General features: G+C 35.4%; 1 protein-coding gene across 4 annotated transcripts in view; it reads left to right on the top strand.

Moving 5' to 3' along the window:
• The window catches only part of AUH (AU RNA binding methylglutaconyl-CoA hydratase), a 178,584-nt gene that overhangs the window by 30,869 nt on the left and 125,920 nt on the right, over positions 1-21,795 (top strand). For 3 of the 4 annotated variants that reach the window (XR_004230380.1, XM_031943780.1, XM_031943774.1), the window contains exon 4: positions 14,033-14,119. The exons of the other annotated variant lie outside the window; for it this stretch is intronic. Coding sequence is in view for 2 of the 3 variants with exons in the window: in XM_031943780.1 (XP_031799640.1) it covers positions 14,033-14,119 (87 nt within the window). In the remaining variant the exon portion in view is untranslated. The remainder of the gene's footprint in view (positions 1-14,032; positions 14,120-21,795) is intronic. 4 annotated transcript variants of the gene reach the window in all.

Below are 21,795 nucleotides of genomic sequence, written 5' to 3'. Positions count from 1 at the left end.
AAATCATGCAGTAACATTTCCATCTCATAGCCAGACTCAGGAATAATCAGGTGGGGAACAAGAAAACAGAACTGAGAAACTTAGCCAAAAGGATCTGACCTTGAGCGGAAGCTAAAGGTTGTCCTCCCAGCTTTTGTACAGATAAGATGTCCACCTATGACAATTCAGGAAGGCATTCCTCTGAGTAACTTACGGCATTTTTCTCAAATGGTGGGTTACTGATTTAGTGAATAGGCAATCAGTTTCAAAACTCAAAAGAATATCAGTTACAGTCTCCAGAGATTTTATCTCTAATATCAAATTCTATTAAATGAAGCTTAGGGGTAGGTAACATTATTTTTAAAAGTTTACCAGGACTTTTACATATAGGAGATTTTATTTAATATGTAGATTCTTACTAAACACATTGCTTGTTTAGAAACTATACATTCTAAACAGGCTCATTTCTCAGGGCTGATGACTTTGCTTACCTTGATGGTTTCAAGAAAACTGGCAAGAGAAAGAACTGAGCTTGCTATTATTTTCATGGGTTGTACTGTTTGATACTTCCTCCCAACTCTGTGAAGGGAGAAAAAAAATGCTACACACCCTCATACTTGGAGGTGAACTAATTAAGACTTTCACCTCATCTCTCTTGTTCCCCACACAGTAATTAACAATTTTAGATTAAACATGATGACAATAATTCCAAATAACAGTTTACAATTTAAAAATTTTCCTAAATAATAGCCTAACTAATTTTGTATTATGTAATTTAGGGAAGTAGGTATTTTCACCTTAGCCTTTAATTTGCATTTAATTTTCTATCAAAAGTGAAAATACCTACTTCCTTAAATTACATATACAAAATATTATAAAATGAGATTAACAAGGCTAAATAAATTTTCCACCTACTTTTATTGTTCAATTTATTCTGTCCCCAGCTGTTGTGGCTTTAGAAATTCTCAGGTGTAATGTTCGGACTAGCTTTCTGGAGGACCTTGGGACCAGCCTTGATCTTAGTGCAGGAGTGAAGGAGGTAGTGGAGCCACCAGGAAGATGGTCAAAAAATGGAATGTCTCATGTACAGTCCTTCTCAGTCCTTATATACGTTAGTGCAATTACATCATTAAAACTTACTGAATATGTGTGAACTAGAGAACCATTACATAACCATACTAAGTACTAAGTATATATGTGAGCTAGAGAATCTCATCAATTCCACACCTTGTTTCAAGTATACTTCTCCAAAGTTCCAGCCCTCTACATCTCCCACTTTCTTTTGTTTTAAAACACAGGTGGTCACATCCTCCCTGACTTCTCAGGAAGAGAGGTGAAAACACCAAAAAGGAGGTGATCATGTCTTCCCTGACTTGTCAGGGAGGTGAGAACACCAAATCAGATATTTTTAGCAGGTTTCCTCTGGACTGAAGGGTCTTACTTGAAACAGATGTACATAAATCCATCAGAATGGGAGGTATTACACAAGCACATAGTAATATAACACAGGCTAGTAGTGATGTAACAAACAACATAAGGACTTATATATATATAATAATCATACATACACCTCCTTCAGCAGCTAAGAGATAATCTAAAACCAATTGTCCATTACTTCATATGTCAGAGAATCCAATGATTCCTGCAAGTTTTGAAGTCTAACAGATAGTCACATCGACAATTTTCGATGTTCATGAGAGAGTTGTTAACAGCCATGCTTTTTCAGTGGCACATATAGTCAGAAATGGAACCACCTGTTGTTTCTTGGGTCTTTTCCTTTGTTTCAAGGGTCTTTTCCGTTTTAGACAAGGTGAATATGGCTCATTGATTCCTTCTCCATCTGTAGAGATAAAAGCAAGCCCTCTCCCCCAAGCAGTTAACCTATCTGGTCCCTTCCATTCACCACTTTCTGGTTCATTCCATATCACCTAGTGATTATCTAAAGATAGTGGAGCTGCTCGCACTGGACACTGCCCTTCCAGTGGGTTATAAAATATGTCTGCTGGAGCCAGTGCATCTTTATCAAAAATAAAAAAATTAATAGTGTGTAGTGTTCTTTTCTAAGATATAATATTCTCTAAAAGCAGGTTTCTTGAGGGGCTTCTGGAAGCAGCCTTCATTTCAGTTCAAAGTAATAATCACCTCAAATGCAATCAGGAGTTAAAGTCCAGATCCTTTATTTTTTTCCTTCCAAGTATTATCTCCTTCCTTGGGCCCGGTTAGCTTTCTTAGAGGCCTATTTCTCTCCTTGGTTTTGAGAGCTCTTGCCTCTAGTCCTTTGCCTCTGCCAGCTTCAGCCTCTCATCTTCCCAGTGTCTCCAGCCAGCACAAAGGTGGAAGTTGGAATGAATCTGACTCCGCCTCCCAGAGGGTGGGCTTGTGGGTTTCTGACTTGTGAATCTCCCGAAGTCAATCCTAGTTGAGGCTCCTAGTTTATATATGCTCTCTAAAGGTGTAAACTCTAATGTGTGAACTCTCTTAAAGGTGTTAACTCTAAAGGTGTGAACTAAATACATAAGCATTGTCTCTATCAATTCCAGTGACTTGGCACCTTGTTTCAAGTTCTGGCCCATAACAGTAGTATAAAGAGATAAATTTAAAATTCTTTAGGGTTACCTGTGACTCCCCCTTTCTTTTGTTTTTGGAGATGCGGCTTGATGTCTCTGTTTCTCCTCTCTACTATTGCCTGTCCTTGAGGATTAAAAGGTATGCCAGTGGTGTGTAAAATCTGATACTGTGCAAAAAAGTGTACAAAATGTTTAGAAGTATATGCAGGTCCATTATCTGTTTTTATTGCTTGTGGCACACCCATAATTGCAAATGCTTGTATAAGGAATTCAGTGATTACTCAGGCGGTCTCTTTTGCTGCTGGTATTGCAAATTAAATCTTGAAAAGGTATGTACTACAACATAGATAAAAGACAGACGACCAAAAGATTTTTAAAGGGTCACATCTATTTGCCAAATTTCACTGGGTCTCAAGCCACGAGGGTTTTTCCCTAGAGGTAGCATAGGAGTGTGGAAAGGAAGGCAAGCTGTACAGGCTTTTACTATGCTCCTAGCTTCTTCTTTTGTTCTCCCAAATTGCAAATGTAAAGCTCGAGCAGTCTGATCATATTTAGAATGAGATTCTTGGGCTTCTTGAAATAAGAGTATTGGCTAGCATAGTTAGTAGGTTATCTGCCTTTGAATTTCCATAAAAAATAGGACCTGGAAGTTCGCTATGAGAGTGGACATGCAAGATATAAATCTTACCTGAATGCTTTCTCACTTGCTCTTGAAGTTCCTGAAAGAGCTGATATATATTGGCGGCTACAAATTTTATTTGGGCTGTGGGAATTCTTTGTGCCACACCTATTGAATAGGCTGAATGAGATAATATATTTATATCTCCTAGATGATAAATAAAAGCTACCATGATTGCATACAATTGATTCTGCTGGGTGGACTGAAAAGGAGTTCTGACTATTATCTTTACATTTAAGTCATGAGAAGGTAGAACATAAATGTTAGATTTGGATGCATCTGTAAAGATAGTTGGTCCTTTAAGAGGAACCTTAGAAACCTTTTCTTCAAAAATCTGTGGCCAATTATGTAATTGCCAGGTTATCTTTAATGGAGACCCATGTGTAAGATTTGGAGCTGTGGCCAATAAAATTTGCCACTTTGGGATGGTTTTAAAACATACAGTAATTTGTGCATTAGTATAAAGGGTGTATATCTTGTCAGGTCTTACCCAGATAATTGTACTACTTGCTTAATGGCCTTTAATAAAATTCTAGCCACAAGCACTGGGTAAGGAGCAAGGCTTTGTTCTGGTTGTGCTGGGAGGTTCACCTACTCCATCACACTGTCTCCTTGATGAAGGACTGCTATGGGTGCCTCTTTTGTAACAAAAACTGATATTTCCAAGCGTTTTGAATAATCTTTCAACCACATTGGATAAAGTCAGTTCAACTTCTCTCAAAGCCTCTTGAGCTTCTTTTGTAAACTAGTATGGTGAGTTTAAAGTAGTGTCTCCTCTTAAAATGTCATATAATGGTTGTAATTGATAGGTGGTTAAACCTAACACTGAATACATCCATTGAATATCTCCTATCAGTTTCTGAAAGTCATTTAAGGTGTTCAACTTCTCTGTTCTTAAAGAAAGTTTTGTACTGTAAGCACCTTAGGATGTACTTCATATCCTAAATATTGAAAAGGAGCGTGCTTTTGAATTTTTTCTGGAGCTATATGCAAATATGTAGTTCCTTAATATTTCTATGGTCTTTTGTAGACATGCTTCTAACATGGATATCATCCATGTAATGCAATAACATAACTTTTGGAAATGCTTTTCTTACTGGAGTAAGAGCAGCAGGAACTTACATTTGACACATAGAAGGGCTATTTTTCATTCCATGTGGCAAAATTGTCCATTCATATCTTTTATAAGGCTCAGCTAAGTTAACACTGGGTACTGAAAAGGCAAATCTTTTCTTTCATATCCTCCTTATTTAGAGGGATAGAATAGAAACAATCCTTAGAGTAGGAGATGGAAATCCAAGCTGAAGGGTTCCCATAGTTTCCATCTGTTCATTTACTTTTCTCAAATCGGTCAACATCCTCTATTTTCCAGATTTCTTTTTTTTTTTTTTTTTTTTTTTTTTTTACAACAAATACAGGGTAATTCCAAGGACTTGGAGAACATTGTAAGTGTCCTTGGTCAAGTTGCTCTGAAGTGCCCAGAGGAGAGAAAATACAGGACAGCCAAAGGAATGTAAATTTAAGAGCGTTTATTGCCAGCTAGTGACTGAACCCCCAGATCAGGGGAGTCAATATCAAGCGATTTCAGACACATATTTATAAAAAGAAACATAAAAGTTCCCTAATACATTTGTTATACTAAAGGAATTTCATCCTAGACAGGAGGCAAAGATTATCACACTAAGGGTGACATTCCAGACAGGCAATAAGACAATATTTCTTTATGTTTATCAAGTTGTCAAGGTCTTAGGTTTTTTAAGGCAGCACATCTGGGGGTATAAAAATACCATCTATATTAGGGTGTGGAGAGCTAGTAACAAACTTCTAAGTACAGAGTCTCAAGATTATGTTTCTCATGGTCCAGAGGGTTGTTCTTCCACTTCAGCTCCTGTACTATATCTAATAAGGCCTAAATTTTATCACTTGCTAAGGGCCACTGTTCTATCCACACTGGTCTATCAATTTTCCATTGAATGAGAATAGGTGAGAGTTCAGGCAGGCCTTCAATAGCAGCCTTGAGTAAAATAAGCAAGTATTCATTTGTAATCCTAACTGTGGGGATATTTCTTCCCCATAGATTGATGGGGATTTTTTTCTACTACAAGATGAATAAAATCTCCTGTTTCACATTCAAATATTTATCTCAAAGGGGTAGCACTAAACTTCTTCTGTTATTGATTCTCCTATGCCAGACATATTGATTTCTGCCTTAATCTTTGGCCATTGACTGGGCCAGTTGGCACCTGTAATGACTGTACGATCTGCACCCGTGTCTACCAACCCTTTCAATGGTATGCCATTTATGTAATGAACATAGGTCAGTCAACTGTAACAGCTGCAGTCAGAATATTCCTGGATTCTGTTACTGGGAGTCAAAATCTGGGTAAATATCACCAAGTTTCCTATCAGGAGTGTGTATCAGTAACCTGAAGCTACTTTTTCTCCTGGGTGATAAATCATACATTGTTTATCTGTATTAGTGACTGGGATATTAGTTACACATTCCTCATTTTCCCAAATCAGTGTATGGATGGTCACTGTTTTGTAAGCACTCTCAGGAGGTGAAGTGGTCAAACCTACTGTGCCTGGAGGCAAAGGATCTAGGCAGGATGAAGACAAGATTTTACCTTTCCAGGCCATATCTTAGTAGTCCCAGCTGCATACAACTCTATCCCTCTCCTGTTTCTCCTTTTTCCTTTTTCCTTTTTCCTTTTTTCCTTTTTCTTTTTTCTTTTTTTTTTTTTTTTTTTTTAGAATTTAAGTAATTTCTTAAGGCCAATTGTATTGTTCTATATATAGAATGTTTACTCGGGAATTGAATCAGGACCATTATTGTGATATTCAATTAGTTGCTCTCCCATTAGTTTCTACTTATATGGCTCTAATTTTTCTTTCTCAGAGAACCATGGAGAAGTGTATTCTAATGTATCTAAGAGTTCAATGATTTGCTTTCAAGTTACCAAACATTGCTCCTTTATTAACCTAACTATGCTTGCTATATACTTTCCTTTGGGTGGGAAAGGCTCTTTTTTTTAGTATTTGCCCTATTTTAGTTGAAAAACAAAAGTGACTAGTTTACTCACCTTATTTCCTGGTCACAGGGACTTCTCCATTGAACTTAAGATCGTGTCAGTCAAAGCTACTGAGTGTAGGTCCTTATGTCCATGTTTGAGCACCAAAATGTAATGTTCGGACTAGGTTTCAGGAAGACCTCTGGACCAGCCTTGATCTTATTGGGAGTGCAGGAGATAGGGGAGCCACAAGAAGGGTAATCAAAAAATGGAATGTCTCATGTACAGTCCTCAGTCCTTATATACCTTAGTACAATTACATCATTAAAGCTTATTGAATATATGTGAACTAGAGAGCCATTACATCACCATACTACGTACTAAGTATATATGTGAACTAGAGAACCATCATCTCATCAATTCCATGGAGTTAATATCTTGTTTCAAGTATACTTCTCCAGAGTTCCGGCCCTCTACACTCAGGGAGTAATTTTTATTAGTTTCCCTTTTGTTTTTAGAGAGAAAACAAGACAATTCTTAAAATTGAGATAGGATAGATTTTAAAATTGATTTAACTTTAGTTAATGAAATTCCCTAAATTCTAATTCAATGTTCAAAAAAAACTGAATTGTCATTTTGGTTATTTTCCAGTTCTTACAAACCATTTCTCTTTTGTGAGCCAGAAAAAGGGTTAAAGTGTCAGTTTTTACTGATAGGGCCCTCAAAAGTCTGACTCTTGATAATTGAAAACAGTCTTTTTGTTGCCAGATTTTTTAAAGTTGCAGTGAACTGTTTTTCTGTTTTCCTAAAGTAGCCAAACTCTTAAATCTTGTTAATAGTCAATGGAAATTGATTACAATTTATATATCTCTTTAGTGGGCTTTGATTAGAGCTCTTTTAAAACTGGATTTACTATCATATATCAAGTTTCACTAAACTAAACATATTTTCTTTCTCTCCTCTCACCCCTTCTTCTATGTATCCCTGCTCTAGTTAGGGAAGGAGAGAAGGGGGAAGAAAGAGAAAGAGCCTCTTTTTGCTCTATGCACTGTCCTCCTAGTCCTGGGGAAGGATTAATTTATACAATATAGCAGTTAACATTCATATAGCATTTGTTTTATGCTGAGCACTTTTGCAATCAGGTGATATTCATAAGAACCATTAATTACTATTTCTTTTTACAAATCAGTGAACTGGGCAGAGGTAAAATAATTTGCCACAAATTTCATAGCTAATAAATATCCACAACTGAAACAGAGAATGGTGGGCTTAACAAATGCAGAGGCTGAATGGTTTTCTTAGCTCGCACATTCTGGATGGTGCCAGGAGTACCTGGATTTTTTCCAGGCAGTTGCCGGACAGAACTGGAATGGAAGGTGCTTAAGGCTGGGGTAACTGGTGCCAGGATCTCACTTTGATGGTAGTTTTAGGTGCCAGGACTCAGGGAATGCCAACTTACTCCATTCCCATTCCCCAAACTGGGTTGGGGAGGTGTTTGGGGAAGGTTGCATGAGATTCCTCACTGTTGCTGTTTGCCCTATTTCTACAGGTGAGTTAGAATTTGAGTTTCCCTACATTTTCTTAGCATTCTCTTTTCTTAATCTGAAATAAGAGGGGTTAGCAACCAGAGAGACTTGGGCTATATTGATCTTGTTAACAATCCCCATGACTGAGATACACTCAGGACTCCAGAGAAGGGAGTGGAGAGGGTCCCTTAATGCCTTTGGGGTACTTTCTTTCCCAAAGGAGCAGAAGGGGACTCCAGATAAGAAAGAAGTCAAGGAAGGGTTAGCTATTTATCTAGTTTGTTTTTTTCTTTCAGAATGGGGCAAAATACTAGAATATCTCCAATATTTCAGGAATTTTTCTTGCAGACTTAAAATGACTAACTGTCAAACTTGTTAACCATTGCTCTCAGAATTTGAGAATTGGCTAAGGTGTTATTTTTACTTTAATTAGCTAACTTTATTTCTGTAGCCTCCAGATTGGCCAGAGCTGGGGTCCACAGGAAAAAGTTAGGACTTTTTGCTTTTTGAGATAGGAGTCAAGGATGTTAATAAATCTTTCCAGCATTATAAGTATAGCATAGAAGTTTTTTGTTTTTGTTTTTGTTGCTGGTTGCATTTAAAATCTTTCCAGAGAACAAGATCTAGCTCATAGAACAAACATGACACAGATAATCTGCACTCAGACACAAGACGGACAAAAATGTCATGAAAGAGGACTGTCCCATCTTTGCTAAAAGCCATCCTATAGTACTTTGTCTCTTCTGGCTTTCCAGAGAAAATGGAAAGGTAGCAAAGATTCTCTGGGAACTTTGCCAAAAATTGCAAGAATTTCCAAGTCTGGGCGTCTGCAGTCAAGGAAAATTTTCTGGGCATGGAGTTACAACGACCCAGACAAGCCTTCTCCCATTTGCTTGGGGTATCCTAGGTATAGGATTGAGGGAGAAAAAAAAGGGGGGGTCTTAGCTTGACAAGTTGTCTCCAAATATTGAGATTCAGAAGGGAGACCCCAAAATGTTTGGGGGTCACAGACTGGTGTAGCGAGGTGTCTCAAAAGAATTTGCACTCTTGAACTCATCTCCAAATCAAGGGGCAAAGTTTATTGTAATTGTAATGCCAATTGAAGCAGGTTAAGTTCCAAAAGGATATTAGCAAAGAACCAAGAGCAAGTAGGTAGATTTATAGGACAAGTTTGATCAGAACTTCGTGTTAGTTATTTACTAATTTATGGCTTATAGGTAGGTTTAAGGGGTTATCTTTTCACTACTGTCTTAGGAATTTGGTCATCACTGACCAACAGATTATATACCTGACAGTCAGTAATATTTGTAGGACTGTTCTAAGGCCAGAAGACTTTAGAATCTTTGACAGAGTATAAGAACAGAAGCACTCTAAGGTCAGGGGATCTCCTCACTGTTATGTATTTCTTAAAAGCTGTACCTCATCATTTTCATTATAAAATGAAAATTTCATTATAAAATGAGGGATATGTTAAGAGAGTGAGAGGGTAGTCTGAAGGGTTTTTGCTTTTAAGAAATCAAAGAGTTAGTAGTGAAGTCATAGAGGTTGTTGACCTGTCTTTTCCAGTTGCAGTGATCTAGTATTAATTTGATTTTGATCTCAGAACTAAGAAGGAAAACTGGGAGAACAGAGAGTAATGAAATAGAATGAAGTGTAGGAGTTCCAGAGTTGAAGATCTTAAAGTTGAAGGTCTCTGGGTTCCGAGGGTACTGTGGAAAACTTTTTTTTTTTAATAGCTTTCTGTTTTTCAAAATACACACAAAGGTAGTTTTCTATATCCACCCTTGCAAACTATTGTGTTTCAAATTTTTTATCTTCCCTCTCCCCTTCCCCAGAAAGCAGGTAATCCACTATAGGTTAAACATGTGTAATTCTTCTAAACATATTTCCATATTTGTCATGCTGTACAAGAAAAATCATATCAAAAGGAAAAAAAAACATAAGAGGAAAAAGCAATAAAACAACAATAACAGAAAAGGTGAAAATACTGTGCTTTGATCCATATTCAGTCTCTATGATTCTCTCTCTCTGAATGTGGATGGTATTTTTCATCACAAGTCTATTACAATTGTACAGGGGTCCAGCCTCTGCGGAGGTACAGGGCTTGAGCAGGAGGAATAGGGTCGGTATCAAAGAAAGGAATCATGGGGTAGTTTGAGTGAGGAACTGATGGAAGTGATGCTCCCACTTCTCAGGCTCCTTGAGGATTTGTTTTATACTATATCATGATCATACACTTTTCTTTAGGTCAACACAGTCTTCAGACGTGTCTGACTTATTGACCTTTATATGTTACTACATTTGAAATTTAACATTTGAGGGTTTTTTATGGTTAAATGTTAATTATTGGTTACATTACCTGAAGCCAATAATGAAAGGTAAATGTTAATACAAGGTTAAATGTCAGTGAATTTTGTTAGTTTACTTATGTCAATTGTTTGATTCCTGACTTGGAACTATATACATAGACATTTAGGGCAATTCCTAGTTATTCTTTAACCATCTTTTGGTTCCTAGGTATACTGATCTTTTCTGACTCTTGAGCTGGTAAACACCATTATTTCTTGGACCTTTGTATTCTCTCCCATAGTGACAGTGCTTTCCATAGTGTTCTCTCCTTTATCATTTGTCTCAGTGAGAGATTAGTTTTATTAGGACAGAAATATGCATGTGGAATCATTTCTAGTTAACTTGCCTAAATTCCCCTTGTTACCAGATTTTTTTAGATAATGTTTAAGTGCCAATCAAGCCAATTATAAATAATATAGGAAATAGTAGTCCACTAATGAGAATCATAGAAAGAAATGTTGTTCCTACTTAAGTGTTGTGCACATTTGATCTCAGTTCTGGGTTTTGCCAATCAACTTAGAGACTGCAGCTTCTAACATAATTGCTTTGAATCACCTTATTATTGAAAAAGAGCTAAGAGTATAATAGTTGATCATCACACAATCTTATTTATGTGTACAATGTTCTTTTGGTGTTCTACTCACTTCACTTAGCATTAGTTCAGGGAAATCTTTCCAGGCTTTTCTGAAATCAGCCTGCTCATCACTCATAGTAAATTAATACTCCATTACATTCATATACCATAATTTTTTTAGCCATTCCCCAACTGATGGGCATCCATTCAGCTTCCAGTTCCTTGCCATTACTAAAAGGTCCACTACAAACATTTTTGTACATATGGGTTCTTTCCCCCTTTTTTGATCTCTTTAGGATACAAACCTAGTAGAGATACTGCTGAATCAAAGAGTATGCAGTTTGCCTTTAGGCATAGTTATAAATACCTCACAGGAATGATTCACATCTCTACCAACAATGGATTAGTGTCCTAGTTTTCTCATATCCCCTTCAGCATTTATTATTATCTTTTCCTCTCATTTTAGATAATCTGTCTGAGTGGTACCTCAGATGTCTTCATTTGCATTTCTCTAAACAATAGTGATTTAGACCATTTTTTTCATATGTCTAGAAATAGCTTTAATTTCTTCTGAAAATTGTCTGTTCATATCCTTTGAGCATTTATCAATAGGGGAATGGCTTGTATTCTTATAAATTTGAGTCAATTCTCTTATCTTTTAAATTTCTCCCCTCCTCTCCCCTCCCAGTTTTCTGCTTCCCTTCTAATCTTGGCTACATTGTTTTATTTGCACAGAATCGTTTAAATTTAATATAATCAAATAGATCTATTTTGCATTTCATAATGTTTCCTAGTTCTTCTTTGGTCATAAATTTGTCCCTTCTTAGGGAGAACATTCTTAACAAAACAAAGGATAGAATTAGTCAGAAATGATAAAATGTGGTTTTGATTTGTAACTTTTGCTTGAAGAACATATTAAAGCATGTAGGATAAGAAAGTAAACTTTGGATTAGGGAAAAAAAATTTGTACATCAATCAGATTTACATAATCAAGGATTTTCTGCTTTTGTTTGTCATGTTTTTAATGTCCTAATATGTGGTCAGTTTTTGCAAAGATGCTATGCATGGCTGAAAAATAAGTCAGTTCATTTTGGTTCCCATCACAAGAGATTTATTTTATTTTATTTTTCTAAATTTCAGTTCAGTTTCTTAAATTATTTTATTTATTTTTTGTTAAATTTATTTGTTGATTGATCTGAGTTTTATTGAAATCCCCACAATTTCTTATTATCATCCTCATTACCATGACTTTTACATTAAAGATTTAGATACTATGTTTTCCAGTGCACAAATATTAAATACTGACATTATTTTATTATCTCTAATGCTTTTAAGCACAAGTATTGCCAAATCTTGATATCAGTCTGTATGAGCATGAAATTTTAATAAGTATATAATTACTTTGTATTTCTAATTGCAAGTTAAATGGAATTCCTCAGTGTATCATTGTTTTTGGAATATGAAAATTTCTTTTACACTTGCAGTGAGATCTGAAAAACACTGCTGAAGTTGTAGTTTGAGTTTGGAAAATGTAGCAGCTACAAATTTCAACTTCTGACAGTGCAGAATATGTATAAAATATGACTTGTGATTCAGACAACCTTAGTTGTCATTGAATAATTGACTAATATAATATGCTTACCATTTAAAAAGTGCCAATTTTGCCTTGTAATTTCAGATTAAAAAAACAATTTCCAGTCTACAGCAAAAGTGAATTTCCAAAGCCATTCAGCATTCAGTTTCTTATTGGTTAGAAAAATTTTCATTCTCAGCCTTGAGCCCTAAAAGATCACAATTTTTTTTTCTCTTCTTTCGACACGAATTAGTAATTATGTAAAGGCAGTAGGTTTAGCTCTTGAAATGCTATTGAGTGATAGCTATTTAATTGTGATTTATATTGTGCTAAGTAATAATATCATTATATCTTATCATTATAAGAGCTCCATTTAAGGTCTCTATTTCAATTTTTCAACAGCTATAGACAAAGCATAAATGAATAAGTATAACTGTGTTCCAATATAATTTATTCATCAGCACTAAACTATTAATATAATTTTCATATCACAGACTAGTATTCTATTTTTTCCAACCATTTAAAAATGTAAAAAAAAAAAAAAAACATTCTTAGCTTATAGGCCATGTAGTTTATTGTATTTGTCCCATAGACCATATTTTGCTAAACTTTAATCTTAGAAGAAGAAATAGGGGGGCTATTCTAGGGTGGAAATGAGGAAGACAAGGGAAATCACTTTCTTATAGAATCCTAGATACGTGAGCTGACATTTACAAACATGGAAGAAGAAATGAGATTGGTGTATATCACGTGTATCATAAGTTTACCTGGACTGGACAAATGAGTTTGGACATATATAAAAACACACAAGGAGTATAATATAGAAATATATGATACTTACTGAAGAAATAGAAGGAGGCAAGGGAGAAGTAACAGAAAGCGGGAACAAATTTCAACAACATAAAAACCTGTGTTGTCAGAACAGAAAAAGAAATAAGATCTGCATTCCCACAAGAATTTGTTCCTAATTTCTCAGAACTACAGTTGAAAAGAAATTTTCATATTTTGAAATATATTTAATACTACAATTGAGACAGTTCCATGTTATCTGGTGAATCTTAGTGAATGAATGAAAATGTGGCTTTTGTTGGAAAAGGCAGCCTGAGAGTCAGTGTCATTAGGAGGGAGACATGCCTCTTTAAGAACCAAAAGATCAAAGGAATGGGTTAAGGAAAAGTTTCAGGATGAAAGAAAATTTATTACCTCTGAACCAGATCTCCTAGAGGACACACTAGAAATGCTTTAGAGTGAGTCATTGGGAAGAAAAGAAGGAAGAAAGAGGAGGAAATTTAATTCATATCAAGAACTTACATGTACTTATTAACAGAAAAAAAGTCTTTACCCTCAGAGGCCTTATAGTCTAATTGGGAAAGACTAGAATTGAAGGGATTAGATTTAGGAGGATGGGAATAAAGTTTTGGTAATAATGGTGAGGCTTTAGAATTTCTGGGAATGGAAGAATATGACCAGTTGAGAATTTGTTAATCATTTAGGAATGAATTCATGTAGATTATCATTTATCCCTAGAGGATTGGCCTTACCAGGGTAGCATCCTTTTAAAAAATCTAAGGCCACCCTCAGGAATCCACACACAAGAAAGATGACAGTGCCTTTTGAGTTAGTTCATAGGAAAAGTTTTGTATTCCCTTTCTCTTCTCATGGGGCTTCTAGGGGAAGGGAGGTCTTGTCTTATGGATTAGCAGCACTAAGGACAATATTATAATAATGAATTTATTTATGCCTATGTATATGTATGTATGTATGTCTTTTGTAGGTGCAGACCTTAAGGAAAGAACTCAAATGAATTTAAAGGAAGTTAGTTCTTTTGTCTCCAAATCAAGAGCATTAATGAATGAAATGGGTGAGTAAACTCATTGAAGATGACATTAAAAGTGTCAAAATATGTGAATAAATGCTTGTGCATAAGAGTTTAGCCAGAAATATATTTGTAATTAAATTATTATGACTTACAGATTACTGTTTTTAAACTGTGTTCAGTATAGATCTTTTGGGAAAGTGTGTGTAATAGCATAATAGAGATTCAATTCATGACATAAGAAATTGTTTTAGGCATTCATCACAGTTACAAAGGAATGCTATTTATTATGTGAGTTAACACACAGGAGTTAGCATGGAAAGGGATTTTAACAATTAACAAGGGGAAAGATAAGTTCCCTTTTGGAACTTACAAATAATCAGGAGTAAAATGCCATTAAAAGGAATATGCCATGAGATTAGGAGTACGCCATTGACTGGTAGGCTAAATCTACAGAGGAGTTTAGCAGAGTAACTTCAAACAGAGGTTATCAAGGAAAGGGGATTACACTATTTACTGGCATGCTAACCCTAAACATGTGAAATTATGCAAAACATTTTCCTATTAGCTACCTTTTTTTGGTGGGAGGGAGCAAGAAAAATAAAATGAAAAATGTAGATTTTATTCTGCACTCAGTATTTTTCATTATGATTCCTTTGGACTTGTCTTGATCAGAGTAGCTAAATCTTTCGCACTTGATCATCAAAATATTGCTGTTACTGTGTCCAGTGTTCTCTTGGTTCTGCTCACTTAACTTATATAATTAATATATCTTTCCAGGTTTTTCTGAAATCACCCTGCTTTTTATTTCTTTTAGCACAGTAGTATTCCATCACAATCATGTGCCACAACTTGTTCAGCCATTCTCTAAATGATGGGCATTCCCTTAGTTTTCAATTCTTCATCATCATTAAAAGAACTTCTATAAATTTTTTTTAAATATATGTCCTTTCTCTTTTATCTCTTTGGGATATAAACTTAGTGATATTACTGATCAAAGGGTATGTACCATTTTATAACCCTTTGGACATACTTCTAAATTGTTCTCCAGAATGGTTAGACCAGTTCATAATACAGCAGTAGTATATTAGTTTGCCTATTTATTCATATCCTTCTAGCATCTATTATTTTCCTTTTCTCTCATGTTAGCCACTCTCTTAGGTGTAAGGAAACATCTCAGAGTTGTTTTAATTTATATTTCTCTAATAAATGATGATTTAGCGCTGGACTCCTCAAACTTTTTAAATAGGGGGCCAGTTCACTGTCCCTCATACTGTTGAGGGCCAGACTATAGTAAAAACAAAAACTTTGTTTTGTGGGCCTTTAAATAAAAAAACTTCATAGCCCTGGATGAGAGGGATAATTGTCCTCAGCTGCCGCATCTGGCCCGCGGCCATAGTTTGAGGACCCCTGAGTGTATTTGTGACTTCATAGCTTTGATTTCTCTTTTTTGAAAATTGTTTATATCCTTTGAACATTTATCAATTGGGGAATGATTCTTATTTTTTATAAATTTGACTTAGTTCCCTGTATATTTGAGAAATGAGGCCTTTATCAGAGAAAACATGCTGTTTAAAAACAAAACAAAACACTTTCATACTTTTTATTTTGGTTACATTGGTTTTGTTTGTGTAAAGATGGAAATGGCAAAGCACTCCAATATCTCTACCAAAAATACTCCCAGACGAGGTCACAAAGAGCCAGACATGACTAAAATAATTAACTGACAATAATAAAAATCAAAATTATTCATTATATTTCCCATGATTCTTTCTATCACTAATTTGGTCATTAAGCTCTTCCCTTACTCATAGATCTGAAAGGTAAAATTTTCCACGTTCTCCTAATTTGCTTATGATATCACATTTATGTCTAAATCCCATTTTGACCTATCTTGTTATATGGTCTGTATGTAGTTTCAGCCAGACTACTTCACAGTTTTCCCAGCAGTTCTTGTCAGATAATGAGTTCTTTTCCCTTACCTTCCAAATTGGGAACTTTGGGTTTCTCAGACCTGGGTTACAATGGTCATTTCTTGCTCTACCTAATTAATTGATCCCTCACTGTTTCTTAGCAAGTACTCAATTGTCTTTGCAAAAAAGAAAAATAGCCATCTGTATTTTTACTTCCAAGTGTCTATAGGTTTCCTCTACATAGAGATTATACTTCATATATGTGTGTATGGGTATGTATGTGTGTTTTAAGGAGAACAGATTTCATTAAACAGACTCAATAGGTAAATTTAAGTCAGTTTTCATTAGAGGATTCACTTTGGCCTTGTTGAATGAGGAGATTTACATATCACTAAGCTAACTAAGAAAATTCAACCTAAGGGAAATATTCTCTTAGTTTCCTAGTTCTTTTACTAAATTATGTTAAGATGCTATTACATTGTGTTAAATTGTTGCTGTCTAATCTTTTCTGTCCTGTCTCTTTGTGACCCTATTTGGGGTTGCCATTTCCATCTCCAGCTCATTTTATACATAAGTATTTGAGGCACACAGGATTAAGTAATTTGCCCAGTATCACACAGCTAGTAAGTGTCTGAGGTTAGATATGAAGTTAGGAAGAAGTGTGACTTTAGACCCAGCATTCTATGTCATCTAATTGCCCTTCAATTAAGTAGAATAGCTAACAAATAATTAAATCACTTCCCCTTTTTTTTATCAGGAAAATGTTAAACAGTTAACATTGTTATTCTGTAAGTCAGCTTTTTGATTAGGTGACCAATAATTTTTGGTCAAGCGTTCAACTTTCAGCTTTTCCAAAAAGTTTCAGGAGAAATGGCTCTGAGCCCAAATAATAAATAAAAGGAATTTGGCTAGATCCCTCTTGAAATCAAACATAAACACTATGGAACATTAAAACCAAAGGAATATAATAATGATCATTAATATTTAATAACAAAATCTCCTTGTTCCTGGTAAACTACTCTCAAGAGTGTTCATTAAGTCAGCATGTTTCACTTTTGAATTCCTAGCTGTCACATGTAGCCATTTAGTCCCTGAGCAGTTTTCTTTGGAAATTCTGAAATAAGCCTCATTCTCAGGGCAACTCCAAAACCCCTTCTAGTAGACCCACATATCTGATTCCAGATCATGAGCAGAGATACCTTATTTAAAGTTGCTATATTTTCAGTAACAGGGACTCAACACAATTTAGAACAATCTTCTAAATTTGGTTTTCCAGTAGTTACTTTGTGTGGTAAAACCCAGCTCAAACCTTATAGAGTTAATCTGATTAACAACAGAGTTATTAGAACATCACATTGGGAAACCACTATTCCCCTAAAACTTGAGAGAATCTTTCTATCTCTAAGTCAACCCCTATACTTAATATAGACAATCTTATCCACAGGCTTTGAAGTTTCAGTACCAGGGTAGAGAGGACTGCTGTACTTTGTAGCCCAACCAAAGGACCACAGGGAATAAGAGCATACCTGGAAGTAGCAACATGGCTTAGGGGTTGAGAGAAGTGTCCAATGTTGGGCCTTAGGATAAAGCTCAGACAATAATAGTAAAAAGGGCCTGAGACTTGAGGCATCATTCCTCATAACTCAGGACTAGAACTTGATTATAATAAATAGCTGCTAAAAATAAAACAATAAAAACAAAAAAGACTAAACAAAGAAAAAGTGGACGGTGAATATCTGGGTTTATAGTCAGAGGAAGATAGTGGAGCTAAAAAAAAGCCCCTCCTTTTTCTAGTGAGAAACATCACATGTTCTCAAGCACAGAAAAAGTTCTTGGAAGCATTTTAAAAATCAAGTAAGATCAAGGAAAAATTAGGAAAAAAATAAATTAAGAAAATCAAGAAAAGAAAGTTCTCCAACGGGAAATAGAGAAACTCAAGGAAGAAAATAATTCTTTGAAAACAAGAATTAGATGAAGGGAAGCTACTGATATTATAAGACACCAAGAAATAATAAAACAAAATTAAAAGAATGAAAAATAGAAGAGAATGTGAAACACTTTATAAGAAAAACATCTGATCTGGAGAACAGATTGAGGAGAGACAATTTAAGAATTGTTGGTCTCCCTGAAAAATACAGTTAAAAAAGATTTTGATATAACATTACAAGAAATTATCAAGGAAAATTTCTCTGAAGTTTCTGGAACAAGAAGGCAAAACAGAACTAGAAAAAAATCTTCCTATTGTTACTTGAAAGAGATTCCAGGAGAAAAAAAGAGATTCCAGGAGAAAAAACTTAAAGCAATATCATAGCCAAATTTCTAAACTTTCAAGTTAAGGAGAAAATATTGTAAGCAAAAAGGAAAAAAAACAAATATTGTGGACCTACAATAAAGATTTACATGAGACCTATCAACTACTATATTGAAAGATTATGGGTCTTGGAATTCTGTATTTCATGGAGCAAAAATACCATATTCTATGGAGCTGGGGTTATGACTAAGGGTAACTTATCCAGCAAAATTAAGTATGATTCTGAATGAAAAAAAAAACTGTTTAATGAACTGAAAGATTTTTAGGTATTTATGACAAAACAGCAGAACTTAATGGAAAATTTGACATATAAAGTCAAGGAAAAGTATAAGGTAAATATTAAAGAACAATTATAAAGACCTCAATGAGATTACATTGTTTACTTATATTTGAAAATATTATTAGTACTCTTATGACTGTCATTATTTGTGTAATTTGAAAGAAGGGCTTGGGCTGAGCTATTATGATGGAATATTCCCAAAAGCAAACTCTAGGAAGAAATAGAAAGGAGTAAACATAATTGAGTCAAAGTAAACATTGATATAGAAGAAGTAATTTAGAGGGAATAGTGCTGGAACCTTACTCAATAGAAATGGATTAAAGGAGGAACAACATACATTTCTAGAAGTATTCTATATTTAGAAAGGAATAAATCAAGATGATATGGTGGGGGGAAGGGGATAAGAGAGGTACTCTGAGAGGGATGGGTAGGTTAAGACAAGAAAGTGTATAGAAACAAATTTGACAGTTGAGGGAGGGATAAGGTAAATAGAGAAAGAATGATATTTTATTTTATTTTTAATAACTTTTTATTGATAGAACCCATGCCAGGGTAATTTTTTATAACATTATCCCTTGCACTCACTTCTGTTCCGATTTTTCCCCTCCCTCCACCCCCTCCCCCAGATGGCAAGCAGTCCTATACATGTTAAATAGGTTATAGTAGATCTTAGATACAATATATGTGTGCAGAACCAAACAGTTCTCTTGTTACTCAGGGAGAATTGGATTCAGAATGTATAAATAACCCGGGAGGAAAAACAAAAATGCAAGCAGCTTACATTCATTTCCTAGTGTCCTTTCTTTGGGTGTAGCTGCTTTCTTTGGGTCCATCCTTGATCAATTGAAACTGAGTTAGATCTTCTCTTTGTCGAAGAAATCCACTTCCATCAGAATACATCCTCATACAGTATCGTTGTTGAGGTATATAATGATTTTCTGGTTCTGCTCATTTCACTTAGCATCAGTTCATGTAAGTCTTGCCAATCCTTTCTGTATTCATCCTGCTGGTCGTTTCTTACAGAACAATAATATTCCATAATATTCATATACCACAATTTATTCAACCACTCTCCAATTGATGGGCATCCACTCAGTTTCCAGCTTCTAGCCACTACAAACAGGGCTGCCACAAACATTTTGGCACATACAGGTCCCTTTCCCTTCTTTAGTATCTCCTTGGTGTATAAGCCCAGTAGTAACGCTGCTGGATCAAAGGGTATGCACAGTTTGATAACTTTTTGAGCATAGTTCCAAATTGCTCTCCAGAATGGCTGGATGTGTTCACAATTCCACCAACAATGTATCAGTGTCCCTGTTTTCCCACATCCCCTCCAACATTCCGCGTTATCTTTTTCTGTCATTCTAGCCAATCTGACAGGTGTGTAGTGGTATCTCAGAGTTGTCTTAATTTGCATTTCTCTGATCAATAGTGATTTGGAACACTCGAGAAAGAATGATATTGAGGAAAAATAGGAAGGAGAAAAATATAAGAGTAATTATATCTTAGAATGTGAATAGATGAATTTATCTATAAAACAGAATCTAATAACATGTTTTCAGGAAACACAGTAAATATATGTGCTGTGTATATATACTTAAATATATATACATACATATATACAGTATATATCCTACTTCTTAGAAGAAACAGTCTAATTTTTTACTTTTTCAAGTTAAAGTTTACTAGTCTGTTAATACTGAAAAACTTTTATCCTGTCAATCTTCTTTGAGGATATATATTATCCTCATATTGTCTTGAAAGAATAAGATACTTCAAAGACCTAAATGTATAACTTTCAAGTTGTTTTAATTCAGTTTCCAATTTGAATTGTTTCAGATGTGACTAACTCTGTGATCATATTTGGATTTTTCTTGGCAAAGATACTGGAGTAGTTTGCCATTTCCTTCTGCTGATTTAACATGTGAGGAAAATTAAGTTAAAGAGGATTAAGTGAAATGCTCAGGAATGGAAACAAACTCAGGAAGACTCATCTTCCTGACTCCAGACTCCTATCTATTATTATCTAGACCCTATCACTATGCCATTTAGCTGGATGGGATGGGTAAACTCCATTCTTTCTTGTAGTCTAGATGTTTTTGCCATATCAGTGGTGGATGGAATGGCCAGTACTAGAGCCCTTTTTATGTCAAAATCCCTTACTTTTTCACTCTCTCTCCCTTTGCTGGTATCAGTCGTATTCTTCCCCCTCCATTTCCTCTTTTCATAATCTTCAAATGTAAATTGGTGATGTCTTTGCTGTAGTCCTTATAGGGGCCAATCAGATTATCATGTTGCAGTTCACCAATTCCTGCCTTCCCTCTGTGTGGATAGCTGTTTATTGAAGTTATGCTTTCTCTTGCTGTGGTGCTGTGTGCTTTGAGGGATATACTACCGAGACCTGTCTCTTTGAGTTTGTGACTTTTGGGGGATTAGCTATGTCTGCTCTTTATAGTTTGACAGGCCAGAACTAAGATCCTGCTGCCCTCAGAGACTATTTATAAGAACATGTGCTGATGCTCTTCTAGCACATTTCTAGATAGATACGTTAAGCTTAGTGTACCCCAAGGCTCCTATGTTTATATTGGTACTGTCACAGACTTCCCCAGGGTGACAAGATCCTGAGAATGTTCTAGAAATCCCTTTGCTACTTAAGTGTTTTTAGAGTTTTTATTGGACAGACTTCTTGATATGGTAACTACTAAGAAGAAAAGGGAAAAAGAAGAAAAAAGTATTATTTCCTTCCCCCTGAAGGACTAATAAGAAAAAAAAAATGTGGAGAACAAAAGCAAGAGATTCTAGACTTTTCCTTCTACTTTCAGGAGGACCAGATCTCAGGCTTCAGCAATCTGATGCTGCCAAATATATACTGCACAGTGGATTTCCTGATGCAAAGTGGTGATTGATGAACTGCAGCTGCGTCAAGAGCACCAGGGCTATAGTATAGACATTTCTGTGTAGCCTGCAAATCTATATCACCTTTTACTTCAAGTTCATCAGTTGTAAAGTGATTATGACATGGTTATCAGCTTTTGCATGCTTCCTGACCTGTGATCTAAGTTGATATCAAGGCTTTCCAAGTGCTTGGTATTCCCTAGCTAAATTACCCACTAAAACCTACCTCTTCCTCTGGCTCTGTTAGAATGATGATACAAAATATTTGCCCCATTAGAAGCCTTTCCTGAAGTGAGTGCCATACTTACACTAGGGCCTGGGT

This window comes from Sarcophilus harrisii, chromosome 1 (assembly GCF_902635505.1).
Source record: "Sarcophilus harrisii chromosome 1, mSarHar1.11, whole genome shotgun sequence".
In the NCBI taxonomy this organism is placed as follows: Eukaryota; Metazoa; Chordata; class Mammalia; order Dasyuromorphia; family Dasyuridae; genus Sarcophilus; species Sarcophilus harrisii.
The sequence above is the reverse complement of the archived record's forward strand: the minus strand, read 5'-3'. Positions and strand labels throughout refer to the sequence as shown.